The 17073-nt window shown below is 40.1% G+C and overlaps 1 protein-coding gene across 1 annotated transcript in view; it reads left to right on the top strand.

The window, feature by feature from the left end:
* Positions 1-17073, top strand: part of exoc4 (exocyst complex component 4) — a 192899-nt gene that overhangs the window by 27624 nt on the left and 148202 nt on the right. The window contains exon 8 of the mRNA XM_033614666.2: positions 4526-4706. Within this exon, the coding sequence (XP_033470557.1) occupies positions 4526-4706 (181 nt within the window). The remainder of the gene's footprint in view (positions 1-4525; positions 4707-17073) is intronic.

Raw genomic sequence — 17073 nt, 5'->3', positions numbered from 1 at the left:
TTGTAGACATACATCTGTACACACACACACACACACACACACACATAGAACATCAATACCTTCACACTCACACTAATGTATGTACAAATGTAACAGGGTCAATTATGCAGCAGCAATATGTGTAAAAGAAAATGTACATTAGTTATTGTGTTATAAATACACAAAATCTGTGTAACCTTAAGTTTATTTTATTTATATTTATTTTAATTAATACCTGACACGTTAGGCCACATGTAGGCCTTTAATTTGAGACTGTACCCCTACGTTTATTATACGGTGTGACACTGCCCTCTGTAACTAGTGTTTCCGCGCCTTTTCCTCTTCCCTTTTGTTGTTGATCTCCGTGGGAGAGGTAAGCGGCCTTGCAGTCGGGAGAAATTTCTGTGTTTTAGCCTCTGTTATTTGCATTTAAAAGTTTACTGGGTAGCTTAAACTTGTTGTGAAGTGCTTATGATACACTACAACATATTTCTGTGTCATTTAATTTGTGTAGGGGCACGTTTTATGGAAGACAACGTTACTGACCGAAGGATTTTGTATTTATGCTGCTTTCGTCAGGCTGCTTTCGTCAGATTAAATGGAGACTGCCTCCAAAGATATCCACGTCTGAGTGTCTTCCTCCAACACAACGCACACAACGCAGAGCTAGACACCACTGGTTACACAAATATTTTTATTAACTGTATGTTGTCATTGGGTAGGAGCCACTATATCAAAATGACATGTCCACTTTCTCCAGTAACTAATAGATTTGTCCGTACATACTCCTTTTGCATTTTGCCTCTCTATATTTGCGTTCTTTTGGGGGGCTGTGTCTCTTGTAGACCTGCTGGCACCTGGTTACCGCCTTTTTACAAAGCCCTGACCTCACCTGATTGCTGTGGAGGTTCCCGCCAATGAATGCTCCAAGCCCAGAAAACAAGAAGAAAATAAGAATATACAGACAGTCTCTGCAGATGAGTACCCCGCCACATACTTTTAGTGGATCATAAATGATCATTTAAAGAGATTATTTCTGTATGAGTCTGTATATTGTTTTTTAAGGAAAATCCTGCATAGTATATCCTCAAATTTCTTTTAAAAATACAGCGACAGCTTGCCTTTCTAATATCCCGAGGCAATGAGTTCCAAAGTTAAGGGGCATAAAAACAATGCAGGTCAAATTGGATTTACAAATGCAGCTATCTGTAAGAGTTGCACAGCTTATATGTATATAAAACAACTATATGGTTCAGCTGCCCAGAAAAAAGACATATATAAATCTAGGTCTATTTGGGACTGCCAATATTTTGAACTTGTAGGTTGCACTTGCCAAAAACAAAGGTCTCACTTACCACCAATTAAATAAAACCCAATTAAAATGCCAGAGGAGAGTGCTAAAAGACCAGCGTTAGACAAACAATGTGACTATATTTGTATTAACTGTAATAACACCACTAAAATAAAGTGGGCACTCACTAGCATGGGTGCACTGGGTACTCATTCAGACCCAGTTAATGTAACCTGTGTTCCCTCTTTACTTTGAAAGCTTTGTCCTTGTGCAGAAAGCAGGTATAGCAAAGTCTGTATGAAAGCATTAGTGTAGATGAGGCAACTGTGAGAGTTTCCAATCCAGAGCCGTAGCACTCAGATCAAGTGGAAGGTCTTTTTGGTTTTGGTTGTGCACTCTTCTTCAGCCACAGCCATTTAGAAACTAATGAGAGGAGCTGTTCATTTGAGTCCAGGTCGGATAGCTCGCTACTTTCCCAATAGCCAGCCCAGGTGCCAGGTTATTACTGTAGGAAAAATAGCTGAGAGTATGTGCTGAATAAGAAATGTGAATGAAAACAGGCAGACTAATTGGTAATGTGAAATGCACTCAGTAATGATTTTTGGGTTGCTAGTTGCTGTTTTCCCTCATTTTCTTCAGGGCAGCCATAGTTTTGCCTCTAGTTTTCCTTACAGCAAGTCATAAGTCGGATTTATACATAGCAGTTTTACAATTACATATTAGTCACCTTTGTTGTGTGTAAATATGGTGAAATAGCAATCATTGCATAAGTAGAATGCGTCTGTGTACATCTACATATTTCTGGTGGCAGCGAAAAGGCTAAAACAAAATGTAACATGGAGCAGAAGCATGAGATGCACAATAATTTTTAGTATATTGTGTTGTTACATACCCAGACTGGACCGACAAAGACGAGGTGACGTAGGGTATTTTTGGCTAAACCAAGTAGAAGAACAGGCGTGTCAGTATACTGGGGAGGTGATTGCGCTTGCAGAATACTGGGCCTTGGCTGGCTGTCTCTTTGTCCAAGGCGAGCCCAAGCATTGACACTACTTTGTCATTCTGGATCACCTTTCAGGTTTATGAATTTAAAAAAACAGCTTTTCTCCAACTTAGGTGAAAGCCAAACAAAAAAACGATACCATAGTGGGGGGTGGGGCAATCAAAAGTACCCTACAAGACATGCTACAAGAGGAAACTTTATATTACCAACAGTAGGAACAAACTCAATCAAAGGTACAGTGACGTACAGAGATATAATAATGAATGGAATTCACTCCCTCGACATATCACACAGGAAAACAGTAAAGCTAGATTTTAGGAGCAGCACCTTTTGATTAAGACCTAGATTATCTACAGAGCCTAATAAATTATATCAAAGGTAAGTTTCATTGTATCTGTCTTTGTTTGTGGTGCAGGGACATTTAGTTAGTGATGGTTTTCTGTCAGTATGCTAATCATGTTTTCATGTTTTCCAAAGGCGACGACAAGAAACGGTTACCTTTATAACTGTAATGAACTAAATTTATGGTAAAAAATATTGTTTTTCCTGGGAATTATTCCCTTTAATGTACATGTACTGTGCATATGAAATAGTATTATGTAAATACTTGGTCTAATATTACAATAACGAAGCATCATCAGGTAATCAGAGCAAAATTTAACCCCAATCTGGCGGTTACTTACCAAATGAAATCATGGAAAAACATATTTCTCAATTATTGTATCACCGGGAGCTGTCTTGTTTGTCTGTGTCAATGTTTTAGTCTAGTCCTGTTATTTTGTTAAGTGTTACATGTAAGTTGTTTTGTGCAGTGTCACAAATGTACAGTAAAGTTGTTGTGGACCTCAGAAAGAAGCCAGTGGGGATCTTGATGAACTAAACTAAACTAAAACACCGTCCTGCTCCTTCCAACGACAGTCAAGCCTTTCCTGGGTGTGTTTCAAATTGCATACTTTTTGCTTTTAGTCGGTACTGCAGTTACCCTTAGAAGTACGTACTGTTGCATGCAGTATGCACACAATCAGGACATATGACGTCAAAACATTACGCCCTGAACTTTGACTCCTGCTTATGAATATTACCTTGAAGAGAAAACAAAACGCCATTCACCGAGCTCGCCAGAGACATAAAATAACCCAAAGAGCTCTGCTGTTGTTTAATTAATGATTATTTTGTCCACTTAAAAAAATTAGTATTCCTCCTATTCCACTGGTCATCGGTCACTTGAATGCACTGTCATCAGTCGTTGCGGCTTCTGTCAGCTGTCAACAGGCTGTCAAGCTGTCATGTGTTCACGGCTCAGCCGATGTGCTGTATCTTCTGCTGCACAGAGGATTGTGGGTCAGAATAGCCAGAAAAGCATGCTGGCTTGCACACTGCAAAATGGGACCGGATGCAGTAGAACATTCTGGTATTTTTGGCATACTGCATTTGACGTACTCTGTATTAAAACACACAGATTGTTTTGGCATACCAAATAGTATTGGAACACCCTGTCTGTCTGTCCTCAGCTCCACAGGTGTTTTCTGTTCTCCCAAAACTCCCGGCCACCCACACAAACCCAGCTTACCTCTTTCAGTCTAGCCATTGAATGAATGCATCTGAATAGACTGTTAGCAGGGGCTTATAAACTGTGAGATGTCTACACCTAAGTGGTTGTTAATGAAAAATATACATATTGTTTAATCACAACAGTACATTTGCTACAACTGCTGGGACTGTGTTGTTATAAAATCATATTAGAGCTGCACTTTACGATGTATTTTAATTACTATTTCCCAGCTGTTTTAATGGATACCATGAATTTAGAGGCAAGGCAGACCTGCAGGAGCACAGAAAGCTATCTCTAACTGTGGCAATATTCTGGGATGTGGAGACTTAATATGGTCTTTCACACCACACTGTTAGCTCCTTCTCTAATATAAAAACAGAAGCTGAATTCCTTGTAGGCTTTCAGCTTTCTTCGTAGAGTAATCCAAGGCTAAGAGATTTATTGTAGGATCAGAGTATTTTCCTAACCAATAAACTGAGTGAATGTTGTGCTGGCTTACAAAATAAATGTGTTCAGGAAGCGAAAAAACTGTATCACATCCGTTTTGTTTTTTGTTAAGTAGTACTTCTCATGAGTTCTCTTGATCTCCCCCCTTTTCCCTCTCTGCCTCTTCATGTCTTTACTCCTCACTCTCCTGCTCCCCATCCCTCATGTATCCCATCCTCTCCCTCCCTTTCTGTCTCTCTGGGTCCCTCTACAGGCTGCTGCTGGAACTGCTGGAGCTCCTGTTTGATAAGTTCAAGGCAGTGGCCCAGGCTCACAGCGTGGTGTTGGCCCACCTGCAGCGGATCGCTGTGCAGTGCCCAGGCGGGGCCCACGAGGAGGGCATCAAACTCTACGAGCAGGCTGACGTCTCTGCCAAGATCCAGACAGTGCTGCAGGTCAGTGATTGGAAAAAAACATGGACCCAGCCATTGAAATATATGTGCTGAGAATATGTTTAGTATTAAGACCCTACATATAAAATAAAAATGAAGCTTTGAATAGCAACAACCATAAAGAAGAATAATGATGTATGACATTATCGCTCCCTATCAGTATTCATTCAACGTTGCTCCTTTTAGTGTAGGGCCTTATTGTACCACTGCACCATGTTTGTTTTGTCTTCCCTCCCTGGCATACCCCCAGGCTTTTATTTTTCATCCAACGCCACGGAGATTTGTTCATCCTTGATTTATTTTTCCACCAAGCACTCGTCTTAAAACATTGATTCAATTCACCTTCTCTCGTCATAAATTAATCAGGAGAGAAACTGGCAGTGATGTGATGGATGGCATTCAAACTGTCAGGAAGAAGTAGCAAGAGAAGAAAGACATGGGAAGCTTGATTGCTTGGATTAATTTTAGGTGCTTTAATTGGCGTGTATTTATGCTGGGTTCTTGCCCCCTGCTCCTGTTTGATTGGCTAAGGGGGTGAACAGCTGTTGAGCTGACCTATGCTGAATCTCAGAGGGAAATCTGTGGCAGTAGTTGCTCTCAAAGCGATCAGTGTGTGTGTGTGCGTGTCTCACTGTGTGTGTTCATACCCAAGAAAACAGCATTTTCCCCAGTGCTCCTTCACTGGGAGTCTGGGAGTTGTGTAATTTTTCTAAAGCATTTCTCATGTGTATAACCACATTTTAACTAGCCTTTTATTTAATGAGGATGAGGTGCTTCTTCCTTAATTTTAACAGGAATTTCTCAGTCAACCATGACTTAGATGTGCTGTATTTGAATAGGCAAGATACGTAAGAGCTAGACAAGCACCGTTAGATCTGCTGATGATGGGAATTGGCCGATTTTCAGCTTCATCGGCCCAGACAGTTACTGACTATTGTTAGAGCCGTTCTCAAAAGGTGTAATTCATTCCCATGCATGCTATACATTGTTTTGAAGCTACTTTGTTAGCCAACTTGGTGTAACACCAACATCTGTGTCAATCACGGAGTTGATAATAAGATCAATTGTTTCATGTAAGTGGATTGAGTTGAGTGGTCTAACCTAGTTTGCTAGTTAGTTGAGTTAGCTTTCTGAAGTAGGGTCCATTTGATAGGAATGGTAGTTTATTCTGTGGTAGCAAATGGTTTTAACGCCCACGACTGAAAGGAAAATAAAATTGTAACGTTACTTGAAATGAAAGGGATCTAATCATGCCCCCATAATCCCGAGAAATGGTTTGAGCGGCCAAATGAGCTGTTTTTGAACTTTTTCTAATAGTTACGAACATTTATATTTGCTCAGATTTTTGTGGATGCCTAAAGAAATACTCATCTTTGAGATCATATTTGCATTCTTGTTATTTTAAGCCAGGTTTCCAGCAGTTTTAAAGAAAAGTTCTAAATATGTTTGCTGTCAATGAGCACAACTACATGGACATAAGTAACCCATTCATGAGCCTTATCCTGGTTATGATCATTTTAGGGATATGGCGTTTACATGAACACAGAGAAATCAGCTTGCATGTATTCCCTGTATACATCGTGGTTTTTATTTCAAAGTGCTTCAGCTGGCATATTCTGAACATATTCTTATGAACAGGATAAAGTGTTTACATGCTCAAACAAATGAAAGGGAAACTCCAAAAACCTGATCTTAGATGGGTTGTTCATGTCCATGTAATTACACTTAATAATACTTCTTGAAATGAGAGAAGATCTGAATCAGCTAAAATCAGGAGGCATTCATCCAAGTTTGTCGCGGCGGCAGCAGGCCAAGCAAAGCACCCCATATGTCCCTCTCCTCAGCATCACTTTCCAGCTCCTCCTGGTGGACCCCAAGGCGTTCCAGGCCAGATGAGATATGTAAAGACCCAGCAGGTCGGCGGCAGAATTTGCTTCCTGCTGTACTTTCTAAATGCTTTGATTGTCGCTATGGTAATCAATAGCAAGGTTAGTAATCATCTTCGGGGATTTTTACTTGTTTTTTCTCTGCACAGACCTGTGTTTTCACTGATCATAAAACTGCAAAAATAAAATGACAGAACACTGTTGCGCAGTTAAATCGAAATCCCATCTATTTCTAGAGCGCTACAGCTTGTCTGCTTCCAACAACTTTTTTCCAGTTGGCATGCACGGATTCATAAATACAAGAGTGTCTAGGTGTGTGCGTGTGTGTATCCAAGGGTGTGATTGTGCATAGGCATGTACTGTAATAGCTCTGCTGTACCAGCACAGTTATAGAAGGCATTAAGCCATTCCCCAGCACGCGATCACTGCCAACACCCAGTTGCCAGGGGCTTCACTCTCCCCTGTCTCTGCGATGTGAGATAATGTAATCTCTTGATTAGAATACTCATTACGTGAAATGAGGTTTTCTTATTCACTCACTCGTGTTATTATTTCCTGACCGATTGTATCAATATGAAAGGCCCTCGTCCAGCCCACCCTCCCTCCTGCCATTTCTCTCATCTTCTTCACATTCTTAAGCCGTTCTCTCCCACTCTCCATTTCCCTTGCTCCTTTCCTTCTCCAGCATCATTCCCGCTGCCTCTGTATTACAGTCTCTCAATTTCCCAACACCTTGTGCATATACCCCTCATGCTCCCTGTAATTTCCTTCTTCATCTCATTATCTTGCTTTCGTTTTCTCTCACAACTCCCACACTCCCTTTCACCCCCTTCGTTTAGCCCACTCTGTCCTAGAGAGTCGCATATCAGCAATGAGAGAAATTAAATTCCTGCAGCTCCCGCGGTGGCTCTGTTAAATTTTATAGGATACTGAGTCAGTTCTTATCTCGTGTCTTAAACCCTCAAAGGGGCAGGAACCTACACAACATTGGTCAAAATTGCGATCCATGTTAGTCCCTTATCATATCTCCAGTTCTACAATAACCACCATAACAGTACTGCACTGTTGCATCCAAAATATGCAATTTAGAAATGATACTTCCATACGAAAGCTTGAACAGAGCTTGACTGTATCTTTACCCCTCCTTTACAGTTAATCATTTAAATCCCTGCCTGTCTGGCACCTCTAACTTATTGCAGTTCACATCTTTGACATGTACAGAAACGGTTAGCTGTTAGCTGTTTTTTTTCTCTCCCCCCACTTTGAGAGGTGGAGATACCAGGTTGACCTTTCCACATGACATGCCAGCAGACAGATGCAAGAGCCGACAGAAACACAGGGTGCACCCAGTTACATGGCCTTGGCAGGGAAACGCCGTTCATCAATGTGTGACTGAGGCCCGGTAGGCTCAGAATGGGGAGTAGATAAACAAGCTTTTGAAAGTCAAGATTCATGTAATGGTTTTAATCCCTGTTCGGAAATGCAGGGGATGCTCCTGCTCTTAATTTCAGCGTGGAAGTATCGATTGAAAGCGTTGAAGACTGGATGGTAATCAGCGGTATTGATGCCGGAGAGAGTGTTTTTAAGGCTACTTCACATTTTTTTTTCAAGTGGCTCTCTGTAGAATGTGTGCAAGTATATCTATTGATTATTCACACCATTATTGAATTTACATTTCTAAGTGTACACCACGGCATGCCTTTGCCACTCTCTGCCTCTATCCATGCCTTTTTCTTTTTCCATCCTGTTCTTCAAAGCAGCCTGTTATATCAAAGAAATCATAGTGACTGGATTTTATGTGTATCCATAAATGTTTAATATGCTTCTCTTTCCTCTTCAAAAAAACACATAGTATAGTAGCATATGACGGTCTGTCAGCCTGGCAAGTGTAATGTGATGTTCTGAGTTAAAATGTTAGTCAAAACAACATCAGGTGCCAAGCGAGAAAATCCACAAGTTTCCTTTGAATCATTAACGAGATGGAAGTCACAATATGTTATCAGGTAATTGGGTAACATAGTTCATAAAAGATCACAGTTCATAAACCTCTCCATGAATTCTTCATTAAGACCACCCAGTGGGAGTGTTATTTAATGTATATTTGCCACCGAGTGTCTCTGGCTACTGATGTTCATCACCCTCTGACCTTGTCGGCCGTTCGGTTTGAGGCGTGCGAGTTTGTTAATTAGCTTGGCATGTGCGCATTCTGCAAGGATTTGCGGCTGGGTGACTGCTCGCCATGTCCGTTGTCTGCTGCTGGTGTGTGACCAGAGTGCAAATCACACTTTTAATGAGTGGCTTCCTCTCTGCAGACAAAGAACTTTGAGACTGCATTCAGAAAATATGGAGAGATGCTGAGTATCTGCCTTGTGAAAGAGCTGATTTTTAGATCATTGAAACTTCGCTGGAGAACTTGAACTTGCACGTATTAACATGCTCTACTGTAGCCAGAGATTAGAAAAGCGTGCAACTGAGGCTGAGCTTTTTTGACTTGGGCTCCAAATGGAGAGTAACATTTCAAAAAGTAAACTTTGATCAAATTGATGTGAAGGTACCTGCTTTAGAATACGCTTGGTGGCACTCACCAGTAAAGTCCTCTCCCTCTCTTTGGCACTGTGATTATTCTGGGCTTTTGGAATTTATTTAATGCGTTGCTTCCATTTAACAGAAACTTATACTATTTTTTTCCCAGTTTTTTAATGGATTTCTGATCACATTCTCCCTCGTCTCTTCTTTTTCAATCCAACAACATAGTTAAGTCTACACTTCATAAGTGAATCATTTCGCCGCCGTAGATTAACCAAAACAAAGGAGGGGTGTTATGTTTGTGCCAAAAATATATAAATATACAAGTGGGGTAAATATGCAGTGCCTTCCCTTGGCTCATCAACAGAGTGAAAACGAGGCGAATTGAACTGCCAGAGAGCAGCCAGAAGACAATGATCTCTTTTAATTAGATATGAAGCGCAGACATCGCTACGTTGTTCTCGCCCAACATTTTAATCAATGTGTCACATATATTCTGCCCTCCGAAGCACTGTCATATTTACATATCGCTGGAGCGCAGTGAAGTTTACCATCCCCACAGTAAAGTGTCTCCCTCTCTGCTCCACACACCCCCACCCCCGTCCCACATATATTTACTACATGAAAATCACTGGAGACCCAGACACTTAATCAACTGCTCATGTATGTGTTTGTAATCATTTTCTTGACTTGCTGATGGACTTTATGACTGTGTTGTAAAAGGCTACACAAAATCATGTTCTGTACAGTAAACACCATACTTTTGGTAGATCATAAACATGTCATGATCATTTTGGGGAAAGGTGTTACAAATGGATTAGCCAACTGTTTTTGCAGTTTTAAACCAGAGATTACAGATCTCTGTCACCATCAGTATTCTCACTTACTCTCAGAGATACAAGGTGCTGTTTTGATGGCTAATAAGTAAACCCAAAATGTTCAGAGATCACTTAAAATCATGCTTAAAGTCCCCCCCTTCAGACATATTTAATATATTTTTATAATTTAATTCAATTCAATTTAGTTTAATTTAGTTTAATTTAATTTTATTTAATTTTATTCAATAATATTTAATTTAACATGGTTTTTCCGTATAATAGTTATATCCGCCCCACCCACCACAGCTTCTTTTGGTAGGTTTCGATGCTTACCGCTTTCTCCAGAGCTGCTTGTGCTGGTTGACCCACAGACATGTAACGAGAATTGTCCAGTGGTTTATGAAGCCAAAAAGATAAACCACTGAGGTGTAAAATTATCCAGATCTTCTCCATCATTTGGCCCATAGAACGAACGCACTTGATACTTTTGCCAGCTGACACGGCTACTTCCAGTTTAGCTCTCTACTAATTTAAATGGGGAAAAGATCTTTAATTTTGTGGCTCTTGTAGACTTTTGAAATTTTGTCGGACCGAATGGATCAAATCCTGATGGGGAAATTGTTCCAATGTAAGTCTATGGGAAAAAATCTTTCTGGGCCAAATTGACATCATGTGACTGCCATGGAACTTGTCGTTACACAGTTTGGCTACTATGTCAAATTGGCTTCAACGTCCAGCGCACTTCCTGGGGGCCTGAGTTGACCAAAATGGCAGTGCGCATCAAGATGGTTAGCTTTAGCATTAGAGGAAACATCAGAGAGATTCAGCCATACATGTTTCAGCCTCAGTCAGACTCAGATGAGTCTACTATGCACCAAAATCAGTGACTAGCATATTTGTCAGAAAGCTAAGTGTAGTTAGCATTTTTCATTTGTTTATGTTGTTTGTTAGAGTATATGCACAGCGTTGATGGTTGTGAAACATACAGTAATATTTGTTACGATGGGGGTTTTTGGTAGTTAGTGGAAAGGAAGCTCCAGGGTCCAGTTTACATCCAAAAACAAAACACTTTACTGTGTCTGCTGTCAAAACTTTAAATATGCTAATGCTAACTCTGCTCTCTGTCTGCTCTGCTGGAGGTCCCAGGTTTATTTGCTCTCGAGGTTTCAAACTCTGTTCCCCCATGGATCCCATATTAGCGATTGATTTTCATATTAATGACAAATCTTATTTAACTTGCACATGTTTGAATCTCAGATTTTAAAAAAGGGCACAGACATCGTCCCCTTTAGTAGTGGAATGAGAAAACACTTCTCTAGTGACAAACTAGAGATACAAGTCAGTATAGTCATTTTAGGGGAAATAAACATTTAAAAAAATGAAAACATTTATTTAGATTATATGAATTCAGCAGATAAAGAATATTTGCTGCAGTCTAAGTGAGCAGCTACACAGAGAAAATTGACTTTTACCTCAAGAGACACCATAGTGGTAAAGTTGACCCATAATTCAAACCAATTACAGTAAACAGCAATATTGTCATTGGTCTGTAAGTATGTTTTATCTGTGTTCTTTTCTCTGTTGCTATGCAGATAAAAAAATCCTGTAATTATTGCCCTTTCAACATATCCACTGCTAATTTGAGTATCATACATGTAGATATAAAAATTCAAAGCACACATAGTCTTAATGAATAGTATCCATAGTAACATAAATCAACATGACAAACTCCTCTATTATTCCTCTTCTTTCTTTGTTTAAAACAATAAATGCCCATATAAATGTTCTCACGTCAAGAAAGCATGTTGGGGACACAGCAAGGACACAGAGAGAAATGAAATGGGTTTCAGTGAACACGCAGACACATCTTCCTTTTTTCCGTCAACAAGATAGCCTTCAAAAGATTGACTAGATGCGGTACGCTCCAGGTGGGAACCCCCACTGGTTAGCGGTAGTTCAGTACTGTGGGAGTAGTTGTGGCTGGAGCACTGTCAGAACTTGTGAAGGTTATTGAAGTTTCTGGAACACAATCAATACAGGGTGTATAAAGAACACTTTCTTTGACAGCCAAGGACACTTTGGGCTTTAACTTCAAGCTAGCGGCAAGGGATATCAGTCAATATGTTTTGTGACAAGACACCAGCCAAGGGATTTGATGGGAAAACAGCCGATTTCAATAAAGCCTTGAGAAAGGAACAAAGTGTTGAGATTGTTCTCTCGGCTGCTTTTAAGATTACTTAATAAGAAGGAGAGGATGGAGACGAGGAAAGGGAAAATTAAGTGATATTTATTTCTTCAATCTTCGCCAGTTGACTGCTGAGTTCATCCTGTGACAAGTGCTCACCTGCGAAGCATTGAGTGATGCTCTCTTAATTTCGCTGATTTGTCAGGTGTTAGGGCCTTAATGGACAGAATAGAGGGTGAGTGTGCACTTTCTCCAAGCACAAAGAGTGACATTGGGACGTTTGGTTTGGAAGAAATAAATGGGAGTGCTGGTAATGAATTTCAAAGGGAAACTTTGATGAAGCTTTTTTCCTTTTTTAATAGAACTTAGCACTCAGCCCAGGGGACTGATTTAAGCTTGGGACGAGACCCAAGCCAATCAACTGCCAAGCAAGTTTGGTTGGTTGATAGAATTATATCAAATAGTTGTGGCGGAAATTATTGTCTTGATTGATTGAGTTTTGGGTGTGTGCCCACTCACACAGAAGTCCCCAAACACACACACAAGCTGATGTGAACTCTTGAGCTCAGTCTTAGTATCCGGTGTGAAGAGTCATTTTCTGAAATCTCACATATGTACATACCGCGCCTTTATCCACTGTTTCACAGATTCACCCACAAATATTGATTTTGGTAGAATTCAGGCAGTTCGTTTACTCCTCTCCTGTTGCTCCATCAAGTCTCTGTAACCTTTTATAGCAGTTACAGTGAGGTTCACTGAACTAATGTAGCATGGAGGTACTGTTTTGGCTTCTCAACTTATCAAGACCCATCTACACTATAGAAATCACTAGGCTGATGCTTTGATGTTAAATGAAACATTTTTTGACCCGAACTTCTCAAATAAAGAAGAAATTGTGGAAAGAGACATTACTTTCCCCCATCTGATACTACCTGTACCATCATTTTGACCCCATTTACATCTTGCATTAAGATGCGTCTCATATCCAGATTGTATCTAGATATCATTTAACCTGATTAGTGCCCAGGAATGAGTCCTTAAAACAGAAAAATGAGTTAACATTTTACCACCCACGGTTCCCTCGTCTCAAAGTCAGTGTTTTTTTTAATTAGTTTTTTGTTAGATTCCAGAAATAAGAGAAGCTTAGAGACTTTCACATCTTGTTTTACAATATAAAACATGCAGTCAGTCTCCCACTCGTGAACTTTGAAGCTTCTACGTGTTTTAAAAAAGGCAGTTCCTATCAAGTGGCTAGATGAGACAACAGAACATCATCACACCTAGCTGCGGCAAACACCACTTTACAGTCTTGTGACGTTAAGTCATGTGACTGTAGTGTAGTTCGTTTATAGCCTAATGTTAGCTTTTTACTTCTGCTGATAGCATTTAGGCTTCAGTAATCATGAAAGTGGTCTTCATTTGTGAAGATTATCTTGCTGAACAAATAGTGTTAGTATCATAAATGTTTGTTAGCCAAATGTTTCTGGCAGTTATCCAGAATCCAATGGAAAAATCCCATTGGTGTTTTGACGAGGAATCAGTGTGATGCTAAAGTTCCCGATAACCACAAAACTTTCTTGCTGCGTTTTTGCTAGTAGCTTAGCTCGCTAACTGGCTAATGGCTGCTACCTCGTTGGGTTGAAACAGTTGCATGCAATAATGTATTTCCGGCCATGTAGGTGTTGTATGTGGATTGAAAACACAGTTTCATTTACAGTTGTGTTCAATGTGTTCACAATGTGTCCTTGACCACCTCTGAAGCTGATATGGCTGATTGGATCACAGTGGTCATGCACTATCTGATTGCAATCCGATCACCCAAAATGCATTTTAGTGCAAATTGTGAAGGGACTTTAAGTCTTCCTCCGATAGCAGAGCCAGCAGAGTTATCAGCGCCTCAGGTTTTTTACGGAATTAGATATGGCTCCCATCTGGAACTGGACTCCGGGGGCCTTCGCTAATTAATATTGTCGACCAATTTGTTTATTTTGGTCACTTGCAGATCGGAGCTGTTTTGCATTGATGTGATGCTCAGGGTGCAGTCACTGAAAGAACTCTTTGTTTTGGCATCTGTGATGCGTCTGCTGTTCATCATCCCTAAGCTGTTACAGTCTGTGACAGCAGGACCTCTTCCTCTGCATCACTTGCTTTTTCACTCTGCCTTTGTCTTTGCCTTTTGTGTCTCCATTGTCTCCTAATTACAGTTTGCTTATGTCCCAGTACACCCCTTTCCTTTACTCTGTCTAATTTCATCTTTTGGTCACCCTCATATCTTTGCAACACAAATCTCCCTGTCATTTTGCCTTGTTCGTAATCCAATATTACTAATTCTTGATTCCTTTTGTTGTCCGTATGTCTTACACTTCTGTGTCACTTTGTAAGTGTGCCTTGCTGATAAGCTGTGCAGTCATACACAGGTGACAGTAATGGGATCTAGGTGTCCGACGCATGAGTAATAGCAATTTTAATGAGATTGCACATGCTTGACCTGATGGGTTAGAAAGAAGAGGAAGGAAGGAAGAAAGAGGAGATTGTCTTATTCATAGTATGGAGACAAAAACAGTACATCCAGGTCATATGAGTAGTGGTTTTATTAGCGAGTAGCTGACTGACACAGTCTTCCATAGACAGAAGGGATAACTCTTATATCAAACAGAACAAATATAATATGTTACGTTTATCAGACTTGCTCACTTTGGAACAAAGGCTTTGGTACAAAGTTGTGTCCATAAATGTAGCACTGTATTACAGGGCATTGAACATTACCGGTGGGAAACGGACTATTACTAAGACACCAAGTATTTTCATGGTGCAGCATTTACTAGCTGACTGAGGTGAATGTAGGTATCATCACCAAGTTCTGAGTTAAACAGGGACTGTAGCTTTGCATGCATAATCCCCCTGCTATATTTAGAACATTCAATGGTAGGCAACTACAGATTGGTGACAAATTACAGGAAAAACAACATGAAGTTTCTCAGTTTGGGGTCAGGCCACCATGAGACTCCAGAACAGCGAGTGCAGAGTTCCTCCACAGCATGTTCCCTCGTTTATTAGACTTATTTCCCTCACGTTTAAACAGAAGTTTATACTTACACTAGTCGACTAGCCTGAAAGTAAGAAATAAATTGGAAGACAGTAAAAATTGAGCACAATTTATTCCATAAAGTTAAGCATTGTTCAAAAGAATATTGCATATATGATAAGAGCTTTTTGAAATCACATTTTCCAACAACCAAAGCATATTTCAGATGCTGCTGAAATGTGTGGCACTTTGCACTGAACATTGCACATTATCCTTCTAAACATGACAACAACTCAAATACAACTTGATAAATTATACTTATTGAAAACAGTATTCTTTAGAGCTGACAAGTTTTTCTGATGCAGACAAACGAGGGTAGCACCCTTTAATCAACTAGTCAGTTGATGCGGGCGTGCCAAGCTTGTGGGGCTGATGGAAAAAAGGCAAATGACCCTATCTAGAGCCATTGTTTGGTTTGTCCGTTCTGGGCTACTGTAGAAGAAAATGGCAGATTCCATGGGAGAGGACCCGCTCTGTATGTAGATATAAACAGTTCATTCAAAGGTAACAAAAACATAGTGATTCTTAACTAAAGAAAACATAGTTATGAAAACTATAAACCACTTCTACCAGTAAATGCCCCTAAATCCTACACACTGGACCTTTAACCAGGTAGTCTCATTGAGATTAAAATCTCTTTTGCAAGATCAGAGTACAGACAGAAAAACAAACTTAGCTAGACATTACAAAAGGACATATAGCTTCAGAGACAATCAGACATCACTGAATAGATTCAAAGATTAAAGTTTATATTATATCACTTGTGTTGCTCCGAACTCTTTCATAGATGTTCAACTTGGTTGAGATCTAGTGACTTTAAAGGAGGTAGCATTTTACTCACGTCATTTTCATTATCACAAAACAGTTCAGTGAGCCCTGGTGCACAGTTGCATCTGACTTTGATATGTTTCTCTACTTTTTTACTTTAGTTCGTCTCCCACCTGTAGGTTGTGCCGTGCTCGTATCGAGCAGATAGTGGGAAGTGTAGTGTGTGGGTGAGTGTTGCTCAGGATTGACATGTTGGTAATATAAAGAATGTACTTTGAACAGAGTCGTTGATAAGTTGAGATGATGTTGACTCACGACAGTGCTTTAAGATTCTATATTTAAAGAATAAAGTGACTTCAATTATGTTGCTGTAATGCATTTATGATTGCAAAACTTTTGTCGTTTATTAAAAGAAACATATTTAAGACACTGTTTTGACAACCAAGGATGAGGTCTTCAGTTCCTAGAATTGTTCTGTTATTCCCAATAATTGGTTTGCTCATCGCACAATGAGATTGAGATTGAGTTAGTCATCCTTTCCCCCTTGTAACAAGAAAGAAGACAAATTTGCAGGAGTTTGCCTTTGCCACAAAGTAACCTTCTCAAGGCCAATGTAGCGCTTGTTATCGAGGCAGCTTTGTAGATTTGAGGTGTTAACAAAAACTTAACTTTGCTGCTGATTAGTTTTGTAACATGTTTTCTAGAGACAGATTGGTGGGAAACCAACCCTCCTTTATAAACTTCACTTAGAGGTGTTAAATCAGCAACAACTGGTTATTTAACTTAGTCTCTTGTGTTCTCTCGTCCTTATGTTTTTCCTTTGCTCTTTTCATTCCCATTTTCTCTTTAGCATTCTGTCCAGTGTTCACTCCCCACCTATAATCCTTTGCTCTTTCCTTTCTCCACAACTCCACCTTTATCTCTCCTTCCGTGTTACTTTCCGCCTCCCATCCCTCTCTCCTTCTATCTTTCTCCCTGTCCTAGCAGTCCAGTTAATTGCCTCCAAAGATCACTCTGTCTCTGGGCTAATGCAATTTAAGTAGGGTCGGAGCCCCTTCATCAGCCCAGCGCTGGCATTTCATTAAGTCTACTTGGGCGTTAG

This window comes from Epinephelus lanceolatus, chromosome 23, assembly GCF_041903045.1.
Source record: "Epinephelus lanceolatus isolate andai-2023 chromosome 23, ASM4190304v1, whole genome shotgun sequence".
Taxonomy (NCBI): domain Eukaryota; kingdom Metazoa; phylum Chordata; class Actinopteri; order Perciformes; family Serranidae; genus Epinephelus; species Epinephelus lanceolatus.
The sequence above is the reverse complement of the archived record's forward strand: the minus strand, read 5'-3'. Positions and strand labels throughout refer to the sequence as shown.